Source organism: Vanacampus margaritifer, chromosome 11 (genome assembly GCF_051991255.1).
Source record: "Vanacampus margaritifer isolate UIUO_Vmar chromosome 11, RoL_Vmar_1.0, whole genome shotgun sequence".
Lineage (NCBI taxonomy): Eukaryota > Metazoa > Chordata > Actinopteri > Syngnathiformes > Syngnathidae > Vanacampus > Vanacampus margaritifer.
This window is the reverse complement of record NC_135442.1, coordinates 553,580-568,289: the sequence shown is the minus strand read 5'-3', so window position 1 is coordinate 568,289 and position 14,710 is coordinate 553,580. Positions and strand designations below refer to the sequence as shown.

The following is a 14,710-nucleotide window of genomic DNA, read 5'->3' as shown; positions in this document are numbered from 1 at the left end:
CTAAATTAGCAACAACAATTAGCACAACATTTCACTAACTATTCCAAGCTAAAATGCTCAAATGAGATTAACGACAACCACAAGAGTTACGCTAAAGTGACGACTCCGCTAAAATTAGACTAAGCTATGTTAGCCCAGCTAATGCTAATGCTAATCCTGCTACATGGATCTGCTTAGTTTCTGCCTTTCTACCTTTCATTTGTTGCAATTGCTAACTGTTCTTTTATGCTAACATCGCTATTGTGGAGCGTGAGGTCACACAGTGTCCTTTTCACCCCGAGGTTGATGCGGGGTCAAAGTGCAACCAAAGGCAACATTTTGCTCCTTCTTGCATTTCCCAACCGCTTAAAAAGTAAGTCATCTACCGGTAAATTCATATTTAGTTCAAAGCCTTAGCTAAGTGATTTGACATTTTTAGCAAGTGATAGCGTTAGCCCACCTCGTAGGCTAAACAAGTATCAGGCTAAGGTTTGGTGGACAAAACTCAAACAAATAACCAGTCAGTAGTCCAAGCATTGGAATGAGTTAAACAAAAAAAACAAAAGCATTTAGAGGTTCACACTCACAACGTTGACGCTAGCCGTCACACGCCAGAAACAACATTGTAGCTATTGTACTCCCACTCATTAGCATGAGGCTAACGAGTAGCTAAATAAGGACGACATGTTGTCCCTGAGAGGTGAGTCATGGCCGACAGCTTTTGTTGTCTTTTGTTGTGCACTTGCCGTTATGTAGGTTAATACCCGGCCCACGCTAACAGACGCGCTAAATGCTAAACGCAGCCCGCCTTCATGACACTCAAAGTATGCTGCAATGGTGTCAGTATGCCAGCTCAACAACACCGAGACCAGGACCAAGAAGCGGGCCATTGTGGCTCATTAATTAACGAGCTATGCTAAACCAGGATTAGCATATTCATAAGGGGTGGGGTGGGGTGGGGTGGGGCAGCCATCTTTCACACACATTTTTTTGTGTGTGTGTGTCCAGTGCCGCCGTCGCTGATTGTGCGCGACCGCGTAACATAACCCCGTTTGTCCAACGCCCGACGCCCGCCCCATTAACTCTCGACGTGACGCATGTCTCGCACACACACACACACACACACTCACGCACACACGCCCCCGTTTTCACAGTCCAGAGAACACGGCCCCACGGATTAGCACTAAACTGGTGGTGGCTACAAAGTGATTAGCATGCCGTGTTACATCTTTATTGTCCTACACAATGAACACACACACAAACACACACTCACATGCACGTGAGAAGACATTATAAGCGGTTGTTGAAATCATAATAAACAGCAAGGACGACAAAGTTGTTTTGAGTAAAAAAGTTGTCCAAACACAAAATCATCTTTCACCATTTTGTTGTTGTGTTTTTTTTGCCCACCTGGGGGCAGTATGCAGTCCAGCAGGCATATAAGCGCTGATCAGAATCGATGACTGGATCGCCAACAGCCCAGACACGCCCGTGCAAGCCATTGAAGTGCCAAGGCGGCCATCTTGCTCCTCCCATCTCTCGAGCAGACTACTGTATAAACGATGCGGTTTACGCACAGATGAGACATTTACAGCTCGTAGGCAGTTAGTATAAGACCGGGGGGGCGGGGTTTGTGGCGGGGCTGAAAAACAACAACAACAACAACAACAAGTAATGTACAAGTAGACGTTATGTGCTGCTTTGAAGACCCCCTTTTTCTTTTATGGCTCACTTCCTTAGTCTCCAATATTAGATTTGGTACAGGCATCTTTCATTGAATTAAATTTATAATTCTTTCATAAAAAATAGACACGTTTCTGCCAGCAAACCTCATTAAGCATATACACGTATTTAAGGCTAGTTGTAAAATGTTTGAAGTCCTCTTGTTTATGTTTAACAATTTTAAAACCATGCTGTTTCTACTACCAACTGTCTCAAATGTTCTCCAATTTCAAGACTGTAAATGTATAGGATGCTATGCCAAGAAACGTTTCTTGGGAGGAGCAATATGGCCGCCTCGCAGCTTCAAAAGTCTTGGCCTGTCAGCTATCCAGTCATATATTCAGATCAGTGCATATAGCAGAGTGGGAACTGGATTGAGTGGACTCAAAGGAGAGCAGCGTGTCCGCCATATTGGATGTGGAAAATAATCTTCGTCAATTTGTGCTGGAATGCAACGTCTTGATGAACATCTTTGCCACACCCAACATGGCTGTCTCTGTGATAGGGGCCAGCGTGTACGGGGGGCCGCTCTTACGGGATCCTTGGGGCCCTTTCTTCATGGGACAATTTGGACACTCGATCTAGGGCGTACTTTTGTTGGCGACTCCTTACATGGGGGGGGGGAGGGGGGGGGTCCTTACAAAAACAATTTTGAGGACACGAAAGACAGGCAGGAGGAAATAAACTTGTCGTGTTGGTTTTGTGGCGTCCTGGTCTCGCTTGTGGCCTTTTGGTCATTTAATGGCGTCCCTCAAGGAAAGGCCGCATTTCAATGCGCTCGTTAGCCGCGTCCGTCCGTCTCACTTCCTGCGACCTGTCACTCACGCGCGCTCATTTGTTGCGTGAGAAATGCACACACACACAAAAAAAGTGCTGTTGCTTAACTTTGCTGTTTAACGAGCTCTTTAATTGAGACGTCTACTGGCCACCTGTCGGCCTCATTAGCATGCTAATGCTGCGCTATTGTTGTAGCGCTGACAGCTAGGACCAGGGAGGGGGGGGGGCAATGGAGGGTGCTAACAAGGGGAGTCGGTGGGTTGCACACTTCCATGAGGGGGACGGAAAGAAATCAGTTTGGATGAAAGAGCAACGCAGCGTTGCACTTGATGCCTGGCAAAGTCCAAATCTTGGCAAAAAGTTTTTCAATTTTCAAGCCTCGTAAACTCGCTTTGAGAGGCAAATCTATGGAAGCTTGTGATGCCCGCAAAAATACATTGATAACCATAATTACAATGTTTTTGTTTCTGTTTCTGCCTGTGTGTTATATTTTCTTTTTCTTTTTTGTAGTTTGGGAAGAGAAAAAACTGTTTAGAGGTGGCAAATCCAGGCCCTAAAAACTAGTAAAAACCCTGCCACAGTTTGGCTTTCGCCCCTCATGCTAACTAGCTAGCTCCCTAGCTAGCTCCCTGGGTGCTTGTTTGCCTGAGCTAGCTAGCATGAAGTGATAAAGCCACTCCGCGGCGGGGGGGGGGTTTCTGGACCTGGATTTGCCACCTCTGCAACTGTCGTGCATCTGAATTTTGGTGAGGATGGATGACGCTTTAGGACGCATCCAACGACTTTGTGAAAGCAACTTGGCATCGTGCTAATGATGGCGGCCATTTTGACGTGTCAAAGTCACCGTTGCTTTCCTTCCAGTCGCTAATCGCGTCTGCTTTACACGCCATCGCTCAATTCAAAGACACTTTGGGGTGCGGCCATTTTGTGTGGACAATGTCACGATTGGGGGGTCGCTAAGCTAAAGGAGGCAACGCGGCCTATAGCTAATCTCCGTGTGTGTTGAGTGCTAATTGTTTGTGTGTCAAGTGATTCCCCTCAATCAGCCTGGGCCGGACCCTCAAGTGACCCCCTCACCGCCACCGGCCCCTCACCACATTTCCCAATCCAGGCCCTTTTGTGCGACGGGACTTGAACGTGACACGTTGGGTCTGGACCGGCGAGCTCTTTTTGGAACATTCCAATGTGGCAGTAGTCAGGAGAGAGAGTGTGTGTGTGTGTGTGTGTGTGTGTGTGAGGGGGGGTCAGAATGGGCTCAGGGGGTCTTATGGGTCAATCCTGCTACTACCTGCTCAACAAGTCAGGAGACCTTCAAGGGCCCAACTAGCAGAGCCACCTTACTCTTTCCCAGCCCCCCCCCGCCCCCGCCCCGCCCCACACACACAAGCACATTTGCTCCTGGCATACTAATCAGAGGATTACAACTGTTTTAGGGTGGGGTGGGGCAGTCCTCAAATTAGCATGTAAACAACAAAAATCACATCAAGACAAAAATGTGTAACTTTTCTGTTAGCAATGCTAATGCTAACTGCATCTCATTTGCTTCATTTTAATAAGACTAATAGTAACAATGATGATGATGATAATAATAATAATTATGATGATAATAATATTTGAAAACACTCCTAATTAAAATAATATAAAAAAACAATGATAAACTAGAGTAGTCGTAAGTCTCAGTGGACATATGATTAGGGACAGCTGTACATAAGCGAGTGTCCCTAATGATGTGCTCCGTGTGGTATGGGGAGAGATTTGTCTCCAGATTATTCACACACATCAATTTAGGTCTTGACTAAGGTGGCATTTTGTTTCCCGACTTGTGTAATATAAACACATTATTATGTGGAGGATGCGATAACGGCTCGTTTTCCGTTTGTCAATTTTAAAAGAGAAACGGCCCGTTCACATTCAATAGAGACAGCAACACTGCCTCCCCGTGGACGGAGGAGGAACTTGTGTTTGTGAATACTGTATCTCCAGACAGCGTGACGTTGGTCTCAAAAATAAATGCGCATGCGCGACGATCTACAATTCGACAACTCGCAAGCATAACAATTCGACAACTCGCAAGCATAAGTGAATAGAAAATGCACACACAAAATAAAAAAGAAGAAGACATGTGAAAATCGCGAAATTGTGTATGGATGTGAAAAACACAAATGTATTTGTGTGAATAATTTAGGGACAAATCTCTCCCCATACGCGTGCTGTTGTTTCCTTTTCCTAAACTGACATCTAGTGGACGCCAACGATCCGTGTGCGTGTGTGTGTGTGTGTGCGTGCGTGCGTGCGTGTGCGTGTGTGTGACAGAAAAAAAACGATACAATAATTCCTTCCTCACAAGGGTCGCTGGAGCCTATCCCAGCTGGCTTGGGGCAGTAGGCGGGGTAAACCCTCAACTGGTTGCCAGCCAATCGCAGGGCACAAGGAGACCAACAACCATCCACATTCACAATCGCACCTATGGACAATTTGGAGTGTTCAATGCAGTCTTCGGAATGTGGGAGGCAAAGCGGCGAACCCGGAGAAAAGCCAGGCAAAACTCCAGCCAGGAAGGCCCAAGACCCCCAGTCCTCTGCACTGGGGGGCAGACGTGCTCATAATTAGCTCGTAAACAGGACTGCATTATATTTACCATGATATAAATGTTCTTTATTATTTCCATCCAATCACTGCTGACTGCCATGAAGTTATTGGCTTAGAAAACAAACTAAAGACGAAAGCAGGTTTCAGCGAGAATATATTTGACCACATTATTATTTGTAATCCTGTATCGTGTTTATTGTTGCTTTCCAATAATATTGGAACGATATGATCGTTAAATATCCGCAAACACAGCAACATGATCCAAATACTACTTATGACGTATTTGACGCAATTTAAATGACATAGCAACACAATCCATGCTATGTTTTTTATTTGAACAAGTTCAACCGTTAAAACAAGCAGACTTCAAAGTAATGATCTCGAAACGAATCGAATACGACCTTCGTCGTATCTTCCGAATGAGTTGACATATTGAAAAGCACGCAAAAAAAAAAAAAAAGGTCTTGTCAGAAGTGGGATTCGAACCCACGCCTCCATTCGGAGACCAGAATTCCCGTTGGCGAGAAGGTTTCAACCTTGAGTCTGGCGCCTTAGACCGCTCGGCCATCCTGACAACTGACACTAGAGCTCACTCTTTTCGTATTGTTAATCACAATGCAGCAAGAACGTAACGACATGAAGACGATCTTTCTGTTCTGCTCTGTCAAATTAAAGCGAGGAGTGAAATGCGTCGGGTAATAAAGTGGACGAAAACACATCAGAAACATACGCCCTTATACATTTAAAAACTCAACATTTTTACTTCCCACTTTCCAACGACGACTCCGACAGTCGCCTCTTAATGACGTCGTCAACCTTACGTCGTCTCAATTCACTTTCATTGCTTCCCCGCCGGGAGAGCGTGTTTGTGTGAATGAGTGGGAAAAAAAAGAAGTCCATTGCAAACATATCCGAGTAAATGTAAATGTACCCTTCAGATGACAAAACATAAAACAACAACAAATATATATATATACAAAGTAGGAATGTTTTGCGTGGAACAAATATACATTCAGTTCATTTTTCTCTCCACCCAAATTCAAAGGAACTCGACATTGCTGTCGCCTCTCGATGGCGTCACTCAACTTCAAATTTCAATTCATTTGCCTTCACGTGATCGGATCTTGATCTTTGTTGTTGAGACACGATGGTCGTCTTCCCGCAAATAAAAATCATCAACACAAAGCAAAACCTTTCGAGGCCATTTGAGTTTGACGTTGTCGCTTGCTGAGGCACTTTTTGCACTTGAACGTCGCAGCATTGCAAGAATCAATCAAAAAAGAGACAAAAAGTGGCAAACTTGAAAACGTTTATTTGGACCACGGCATGAATATTTAAGTGTGTGTGTGTGTGTGTGTGGGGGGGGGGGGGGTTGACGACACATTCAGCAGCAAGCAGCCATTAAAGCTTCAGGTGGGAAAAAAAAGTCAAATAAATAATTCTTCTTTCGTTTTGTCTCGTTTGGGAAAGCAGGAGCAGGAACAGAGAGCATGCTGGGAAAAATGTCTTCAATCCGGATGTTACAAACAAACTGTTAGCATCAGTTAGCTTGATGGGCTAACAAAGGCCAATTGTTCAGCATTGGAGCATGTCCGAGTCCTCCACCAGGTCCGGGTCCTCCACCAGGTCCGGGTCTTCCTGGTGGAGGTCCGGGTCCTCCTCCTGGTCCTCCTCCTCCTGGTCCTCCTCCTCCTCCTCCTTTTCCTCCTCCCCGATGACGTCGAGGGCGGCGTGGAGCGCCTCTTCCTGTGGGCGGGGCTCGCCGCCCAGCTCCGCCTCCTGCAACTGCAGCCGGCGCTCCTCCACCAGCAGGAGGCGCTCTCGCACGCACTCGGCCGCCGCCGCCTCCTCGCTGCTGAAGTGCTGCTCGCTCCTAACGCGCACACGAGCGTGTGACAAATGAGGATTTGCAGGCCAATGTTTGCGATTCAATCCGAGACATCTGAGATTGCGGCTCCGAACTCATTTGACGTTTGAAGTCAAAAGCAGCGGACCGACGCTTGCGAGGAGAAGCCATGCGTGCAAAGCGCAACCATCTTGTTACAGCGTGTGTCGTCGGCGTGTGTGTGCGTACGAACCCATCGGGGAAGATGACGGGCGTGCCGAGCCTGTCCAACAGAGCTTTGGCCGAAGCGTCCACCTGCTCCAGAGACTCCGCCTCCACGTGCTCTTCCTGTAACACCTGACACACGCACACGCCTGTTATCGTATGCACATGACGTCACCTTTGTTTTGTGGCGAAGGTTTTGCGCGTTTGCTGCACTGACGGCGTTGGCGTGCTGGTGGAAGGCGAGGGCGAGCTGCAGCCGATGCTGCCGCTCGTCGGCGCTGAGGGCGAACTGCTTCCACACGCGGTTGAGCCTCGGCAGCGTGTCGCCCGAGGAGCGCGTGGCGCAGCGCAGCGACTGGCACAGGACCAGCGTGGCCTGCAGCAGCTGGCGGCCGTAGTCGTACGTGCTCTGCGGGAAAGCCACAAGAAGGTCACCGCCGTCCGCCAACGGAGGCGCCGGCCGCTTCCCGTCGCACCTGCGCCACGTCCACAAACTTCCTGTGTTTGTCCATCAAGGCTTTGGTGTCGCGGGTGTCGTCTCCGAGCCGCAGGTGCGTCTTCAGCAGCGCGTCCAGCAGCTCGCACAGCCAATCCACAGCCTGCGCGCACGCACACGCGTCACGCACGCACGCACACGATGACGTCATCCCGCGGACGTGACCCCGTCTGACCTGTAGGGCGTCTTCTTCGCATTTGAACAACTGCACCATCTGCAGCATCTTGAGACGCCGCACGTCCACCATGTCCTCACATCTGCAAAGGACAGCGTGGGAGTCACGCGCGCTCGTCGCCATGACGACGAGCGGCCAGCCGGCGTGACGGGATTCAAACGACAGCGGGAAGCCTTGCTCTGGGTTTCAAGTCAGCATTCGCGCTCGATGATTTGGAAGAAAATATTCATCTCAATTCTTTTGCTTTCTTTTTTTCTTATTCTTTCAAACATTTCCATTCTATGAAAGTTCCTTTTGGATGAAACTAAATCGATTCCATTCATGATTTTAAAATGTAAAAAAGGTGCAAATGTGTCCATCCAAACAACTTCCAAATGTGTCATTTTGGCAGGATTAAGTGTAAAAAAATAAAATCAAATAAATGGTATCGCTCCAATTATAGCATTTGACTTTTTTTGGGTAAAGTCAATAAAATCAATCAATCAAATAATCGATATCAAATCAATTTTCCTTTGAGGCTGACATCGCTTCATAAAACTATGGATCGAGCTTTTTCCCATAAATTGATAAGGAAATTGAAAAATCGTGTTTTGGTGTTTTCTTGAAATCTTTTTGACATTTATGAAAGATCAATTCATATTTTCAAACCATTGAATGAGAATTGTGGAAATATTTTCATCTCATCCTGGCTGACGTTTGTGTAACATTTAAAAAAAAAACGAAGCGATGGCTGCCCGCGCAAAAATGGAACGTTTGCGCGGCTTTCGCAACGGACGAGCGAGAATTCATCAATTTCAGACGCAATTTGCTAAGTGAGCGGAATCCAATTGGAGAAAATGGAATCCATTGAGCAAATGAGACATTCTTTGAGCAGGTGTTGCCTTGCGCTCGCACCCGCGCTCGCACCCGCGCTCGCACCCGCGCTCGCACCCGCGCTCACCTCTGTTTTCTCATCTGCATGTCGTCCATGACGTCGTGGATCTGCCGCACGTTTTCCCCGCGCTCGGCCGCCGCCTTCTCGCCGTCGCACGTCTGCTCCAGCAGCAGCGCCCCCTTCTGGCGCAGCCCCGCCAGCCCCGCCTCTGCTCAAAGGGGAGGAGTCAGCGCAGGAAGTAGCGCGGCGCGGCCGCCGGGCTTACCGACGCTCTGCAGCTTCTCCTCCAGCAGCTTGAGGTCGTGTTGGATTTGCTCGCCGTCCGCCGGCGCCACGTCGGCGCACAGCATGCCCAGAAGCGCGTCCAGCTGCTGCGACAGCTAAAGCACAACACATGCTACGTGCTAACACAAGCTACGTGCTAACACAAGCCACATCCATGGAAAAGCAAAAGTCAAACTGAGCTGAGAGCTGAAAAGGTTTTGCTCTTTGGCCAGTCTTGGATGGTGCGAAATTCAGGTTCAAAAGTTGTGAAAGAAGGAAAAAAAGAAAAGAAAAAGAAGCTAAGTGATGCTAGGCTTAGCTAGCTAGCTACTGTAGCTACAATTTGAAATCAATCAACAAGATGGCTGAAGAAGGCCAAGATGAAGTGAGAGAAGCCAAATGAAAATCAGCTCAACTAAGCGAGCGCGACGACGGTTGAGGTCAACGGAGCCAAAATGAACCGAAGAGCGAAATGAAACGAAGGCAGTGAAAGAAAAACAGGAACAAAAACGCGTCCTTGAAACGACCAACCTTGAAAAACAAACGAGCTCAAAGCGTTTCCGACGTAAGATCAAATACGACGGAGCAAACAATGACGACGGCGCTAAGCTAAGCTAAGCTAGGCTAAAGGAAGCCAGTGGCGGCCTCACCTCCTGCGCGGCGGCGTGGAAGGCGTGCGCGGCCTGCAGGACGTTCTGCCGGCTCTCCAACAGCGCCGCCTGCTGGTAGCAGACGTCGCTGAGCTGCCGCTGCAGCGCCTTCAGCTCGCCGGCTTCGTCCTCGTCCTCGTCTCCGCCCAGCAGGACGCCGATCTGCTGGTTCAGCTCCACGTACACCGCAAACCATTCCTGGGGGGGGACGGCGGGTTACGGGTGAGGTGTGTGCGTGTGCGTTACGTGCGTTACGTGCGTGCGTGCGTGACGTACGCTGTGCTGACTCTCGATCTCCTCGTGTTTCTGCTGCAGCGCCTGCGCCGTCCGCATGGAGTCTCCGATGGCCTGGTGGGTCTTGAGCAGCTCCGAACCCGGACCCTGCAGCCACGTCACCACCTCACGCACACGCACACGCACACGCACACGCACGCGCACACGCACACACCTGACTTCACTTTTTGTTTTCCATGTTTGGAGAACGTGACAAGAGGAAAAGCCGTCATATCCACTTTGGTTTTCAGGAATCGGCTTTCTCGCACAATGGGCAAATACGCCAGCGGCCGTCGCCGCCAAGATGGCCGCCGTCTCACCTGCATGACTTTGGCGTGCACGTCGTGTATCTGCGAGCGCTTGCTGCGTTGCCGGCAAACTTCCTGGTAGCGCGTGTACTTCTCCCTCAGCGAGTCCAGAAGCTTCATGACCTGCGGCTGCGCCAGAAGCTCCTCCTCCATCGGACGCCATGTCGGCGCTGCGGGAAAACGGGCGCAAAGTCAAAACGCGGCCACGGTTTGGCTTTAGCCGTCCATGCTAGCTGGCGAGCTCCCATGGTGCTCGTTTACCTGCGAGGGAGCTCGCTAGCTAGCATCCGGGCTCAGGCGCGCGCGCGCCCACACGGCAGGAAGCCGCCGCCGCTCGCCAGACGTTTTTTGGGAATTGCGCACCGATACCAAAACGCCCCCCAAAAAACACACACTTTTTCTGCAGCATCGTCGACCGAATGTTTTCGTGAAGACACGAGCACGCTAACGTTAGCATTAGCGTGCTAATGAGTTTCCTCACCTCCTTGTCCTCCGCCGACTCCGCCTCCGACTCCTCCCCCCTCGCAGACATTAAAGCGACGCTGCTGGAGCTCGGACAGCAACTCGTGACCTGCAAACGCAGCACAAAGTGTGGAAATCAATATTTGACAATAATATTATCATTTTTATTCATTATAATAATACATGCAAAATTGGCTTCCTTTTTTTTTCAACATTTCGGTTTTCAGACGAGCATTTGCATTTTGGTGCATCCCTAATATATGTATATATAATAATGTATGCATTCTATATTTTTGGAAATATTCAGCCAATTAATCATTAATTGGTTGTTTTTTCCTGCCAAAAATGCGTATAAAATGCGTGTGTGTTGGGCCCGACAAATGACACACGTGAACACACACGAGCGCACAAAAGGTGCTAAATGCTAACTTACCCGTCTGGAGGACGGTCTCGGGGTCAAAGGACGGCAGGAGGACGTCAGCTGACCTGCACGCACACACGTACACACGTGAGAACGATGCGCCTGCGTGCGTGCGTGCGTGCGTACGCGCGCACATACTTATGGAGGGCGTCGCTCTTGTCGCTGGCGTTGATGACGGACAGTTGGTCCAGCAGCGACGTGGACTCTTTGGTGAACTTCTCAAACACCTGCCGCGCGCACGCACACACAAGAGAGGAGTGTGAGTTGCCATGGTAACAAGCGGCCGCAGCGACTGCATTTGCAAACGTGTGTCGGCGACCAATCTCTTGCTGAGCCAGTCGCCGTGGTCGTAGTCCAAAGTTCCGCCAAAGTCGTCGGTGAGCTGCGAGGGTTCGATGTAGCGGGTCAGCTTATTGGCCGAGACCAGGATCACCTGACGGGAACAACGTCACGTGGCGTCTCGTGCGGCGTTAGCGTAGCGCGCGCGGGAAGGTGCCCGGGATGTTGCGGAGAAGCGCAAAGGTGACGAGCGGCGGGACGAGCGGCGGGTCCAACCTCAAAGCCGAGACGGTCCTTCTCCTTCCAGAAGCAGAAGTGCGTCACCTTCTTGTCCCAGAACTCGTCCGGCTTGACCACGCACACCAGCGACACCTCGGCCGGGATCACGTTCTGAAAGCGTTAGCCGTTAGCCGTTAGCCATTAGCCGTTAGCCGGGGGCGGGCGTCTCGTACCTGCAGCATGAGCACCACCGTCTTGACCGTGTTCCACTGCGAGCGTCGGCCGTCCACGATGACGGTGAAGCCTCGCGCCTTGCACTTCTCGCTGGCACACACACACACACACACACTTCTATCATTGTGAGGACATCCATCGAGATCATTAGTCGGGTGTGCCCAAAAAATCCATTGTCGTAAGAATCACGATTCAGAATCCATTTAAAATCGATTTTATTGAAATGATCGTGCCCTTGTTTGTGTGTGCCTTTACTGGGAGCGCTGTTCATGTTGTACCTGATTTGGCCACTTAGGGGCAGTGTGGTTCTGATAGCCACATTAGAGAGAAGAAGGGAAAAGTCACCATCAAGTCATTCCAATTCAAGTTGTTTTTTTGCAGCGTAGGAAGCGCATTTGTTGATGAGTCACGTTAAAAGCGTCTCTGTAACGTCCCAGAAGCGTTTTTGTACGAATGGTCGTTCTTTTGAGTGATCAAAGTGCTGCGATTAGCGCGCTAATTAGCGTTAGCGAGTCCGACTGGAGTAAATCATGACGATTCTTTGCACGTCCGTAAAGTGAAGCAGAAATCAGTGAGCCGCCGATGGGCGGGGCTGCGATTGTTGGAAACGGCGCCGATGCGTCAAAGCCGCAAGTCGGCGGCATCGACGCCATTTTGTATTCTCCAACCTAAACGGCATTTTGTGGTTTTTTTTGCGAGGGCGAAGACGCCGGTTGCCTTCGATGAGCAAAACCCGCGTCCCGCTGGCGAGCGTCTTGCCGACGGCGCTTCCTGTGACACGCGTGACGCCGGCCAGGCTGTCGTCCGCCATCTTCGCCAGTTGCTGCGCGTGTTTTGCGTTAAAGCGGCGAGCTGGCGTGCGTGCGTGCGTACCTGGGAATGCTGAGCAGGTAGTCCAGCGTGTGGCTGAGCTCGTCCATGTTGGTGTGCTCGCAGCCCAGCGGGATGCTGAGGATCAAACCACTGCGGCGGTCTTTCCCGCCTCAAAAGGAAGCACAACACGCCTGTTAGTCACATTCGCTGGCGCTCGTTGGCGCACGCTGGCGCTCGTTGGCGCTCGTTGGCGCTCGTTGGCGCACGCCGGCGCACGCCCACCTGAGAGGAAGGCCAGCTTCTTGTTGAGCACGTTGATGATGACGTTGGCTTCCATGGCGCTCACCTGATGGCACATCTCACAACAAGAATTCAAAGATGGCTTCCGTTCTTCCTCCACATCTTCTCAAATGCAACATCATCGCATGAGCGGCAGAAATTTCACACGGAAAATAGCTCGCAATATTGAACTCCATCAAACATGGCTGAATGGAAAAGAAGAGGATTGGAGGAAATCAACACGTTTGCTGTTTTGACGGCAGCAATTGAAAACGTTGAAATCGATGGCCGTCCCAATTATTGAGGGAAATCGCCGAGGGTCGACTGCGCGTCGCAAATTGTTCGCCAACAGTTGGAATGTTTTTTTTTGTCTTGTGACGCTTACAAGATGTTTGAAGAGGTTCAACATTTCCTGACGAAAAGAAAACCTGTCTGGCGACCATTCAAAGTGCAAACGTCTTTGTGAACTTGAACAAACTCTGAGCAAGAAAAATCAATATCCGCCGCCCTCAAACTTAAGGATCAATGCCTTCCCCAACATGGAAATCATTTATTATTATCAATACGCTCATTTGAGCACATTTTTGTTCTATCATTAGTGTGTATGGATCTGGGAGGGGGACCCCCCCCCCCCCACATTATACTATCAGGAGTGACTCCACCGAAAAGTCAATGCGCATCACCGACCATATTTTCATAATTCATATAAAAAGTGAAGTCAAAATATTGCCAATCAAGCCAATTGTCCTTCTTTTGTCCATTTCGCCCACGACAAGAACACGAATGTGATCGTCTGTGAGGATTAAGATCAGATTCGTGTTACATTTGAAATCTTCTCAGGCTAGGAAGGAATTGCTTTGTTTTGTTTTGTCAAACTTCTTCGCACAACATCTTGAACCTGCGACGGATGATTGAAAATGATTGGATGATTTGGCGATGATGTCCCAAATGATGCCACATCATCATCATCATCATCATCGTCGTCGTCCGCGTGCGTTTGGTTTGGTTCGGGCTCGGTTCGGCCCACCGACACAATGACCTACATTGACTCCCCCTCCGCCTCTATCGAGAAGTCTCCCATCAATTCGGCAACGACTCTCCGCCGAACTGCGGACTTTTGCTACCTTTCAGTCAGATCTTGTGCATTGCGCGTCTCCGTCGAGTGTGGCAGAAGTTTGCAGGAGCTCCAAATGTGGCCCGCGTGCGGATATTTAGCGTTTTTCCATCGGCAGCGCGACGCTTTCGACGCTTTCGACTCGCTAGCTGGAAGCCAAGCGGGCACAAACGGGCGGCGGCACGCGCATGCGCAGTCCGCCTCCAAGAGCGCTGTAACTCTCTTCAAAACAAAACACTTTCATAAGCTTCCGCCACCTTTGCCGACCTGAATTGTGTCTCTGTCTTTCTGTACGCGTTATAATTCGCATTTCAATATTCCTACAATTGACATATGTTGACGTGAAACTGCGCCAAATGCGCACGTCAACGTCAACATTTCTTATTTTGAAGATATAATACTCTTCAATAAGGCATATCCGGGGTGGGAGCAGTTCAAAGACAATCGTAAACTTCAGCTTTTCACGTGAAAAAGCACCGCATCCATTTCAATAACAAGACTTGGACGTTTATGGGCATTTTTGTTTTGTTTTGTTCATTTTTCTTTTCGGACAATCATAACAATTTACAACATTGACTTTTCACATACAATTATGCCCGCAAAGTCAAAGGGCTGCCGGGATGAAGCCGAAGCTTATGAATTCCTTTCCCAGAATGCAATAGGAAGCAAAGCATCGCAGCCACCAGCGTCATCAACAGCTCTTTTTCTCCACATACTTATTACGGACACACA

The 14,710-nt window shown here is 49.4% G+C and overlaps 1 protein-coding gene and 1 non-coding gene across 3 annotated transcripts; both read right to left on the bottom strand.

Moving 5' to 3' along the window:
* Nucleotides 1-5,532: 5,532 nt before the first annotated feature.
* On the bottom strand, nt 5,533-5,641 carry trnal-caa (transfer RNA leucine (anticodon CAA)). Its single transcript has 2 exons — nt 5,604-5,641; nt 5,533-5,578 (listed from the first exon to the last, which is right to left on the bottom strand). It is a non-coding gene; the product is annotated as a tRNA-Leu (tRNA).
* Nucleotides 5,642-6,359: 718 nt separating this feature from the next.
* On the bottom strand, nt 6,360-14,175 carry sestd1 (SEC14 and spectrin domains 1). Of its 2 annotated transcripts, XM_077579372.1 has the most exons (19): nt 13,989-14,174; nt 12,868-12,943; nt 12,646-12,754; nt 11,772-11,862; nt 11,596-11,709; nt 11,360-11,473; nt 11,179-11,267; nt 11,053-11,105; nt 10,639-10,728; nt 10,170-10,327; nt 9,853-9,975; nt 9,577-9,774; nt 8,928-9,042; nt 8,729-8,870; nt 7,789-7,870; nt 7,594-7,716; nt 7,335-7,526; nt 7,146-7,249; nt 6,360-6,940 (listed from the first exon to the last, which is right to left on the bottom strand). In XM_077579372.1, exons 2-19 carry the CDS (start codon nt 12,941-12,943, stop codon nt 6,643-6,645), a joined length of 2,271 nt encoding a protein of 756 aa, XP_077435498.1. In that variant the 5' UTR covers nt 13,989-14,174; the 3' UTR covers nt 6,360-6,642. The 2 variants fall into 2 exon arrangements, with proteins under 2 accessions (XP_077435498.1, XP_077435497.1); XM_077579371.1 differs by having other exon boundaries at nt 7,146-7,526; nt 13,989-14,175.
* Between the last annotated feature and the right edge of the window lie 535 nt (nt 14,176-14,710).

What these genes read in the sequence shown, in the direction of transcription:
- sestd1 (XM_077579371.1), bottom strand. Translation starts at nt 12,943, where the DNA reads ATGTGCCATCAGGTGAGCGCCATGGAAGCCAACGTCATCATCAACGTG. An exon ending in GAAGCTGGCCTTCCTCTCAG is followed by an intron (nt 12,755 to 12,867) that starts GTGGGCGTGCGC and finishes CTTCCTTTTGAG; the next exon opens with GCGGGAAAGACCGCCGCAGT. An exon ending in AGGACCGTCTCGGCTTTGAG is followed by an intron (nt 11,474 to 11,595) that starts GTTGGACCCGCC and finishes TGTTCCCGTCAG; the next exon opens with GTGATCCTGGTCTCGGCCAA.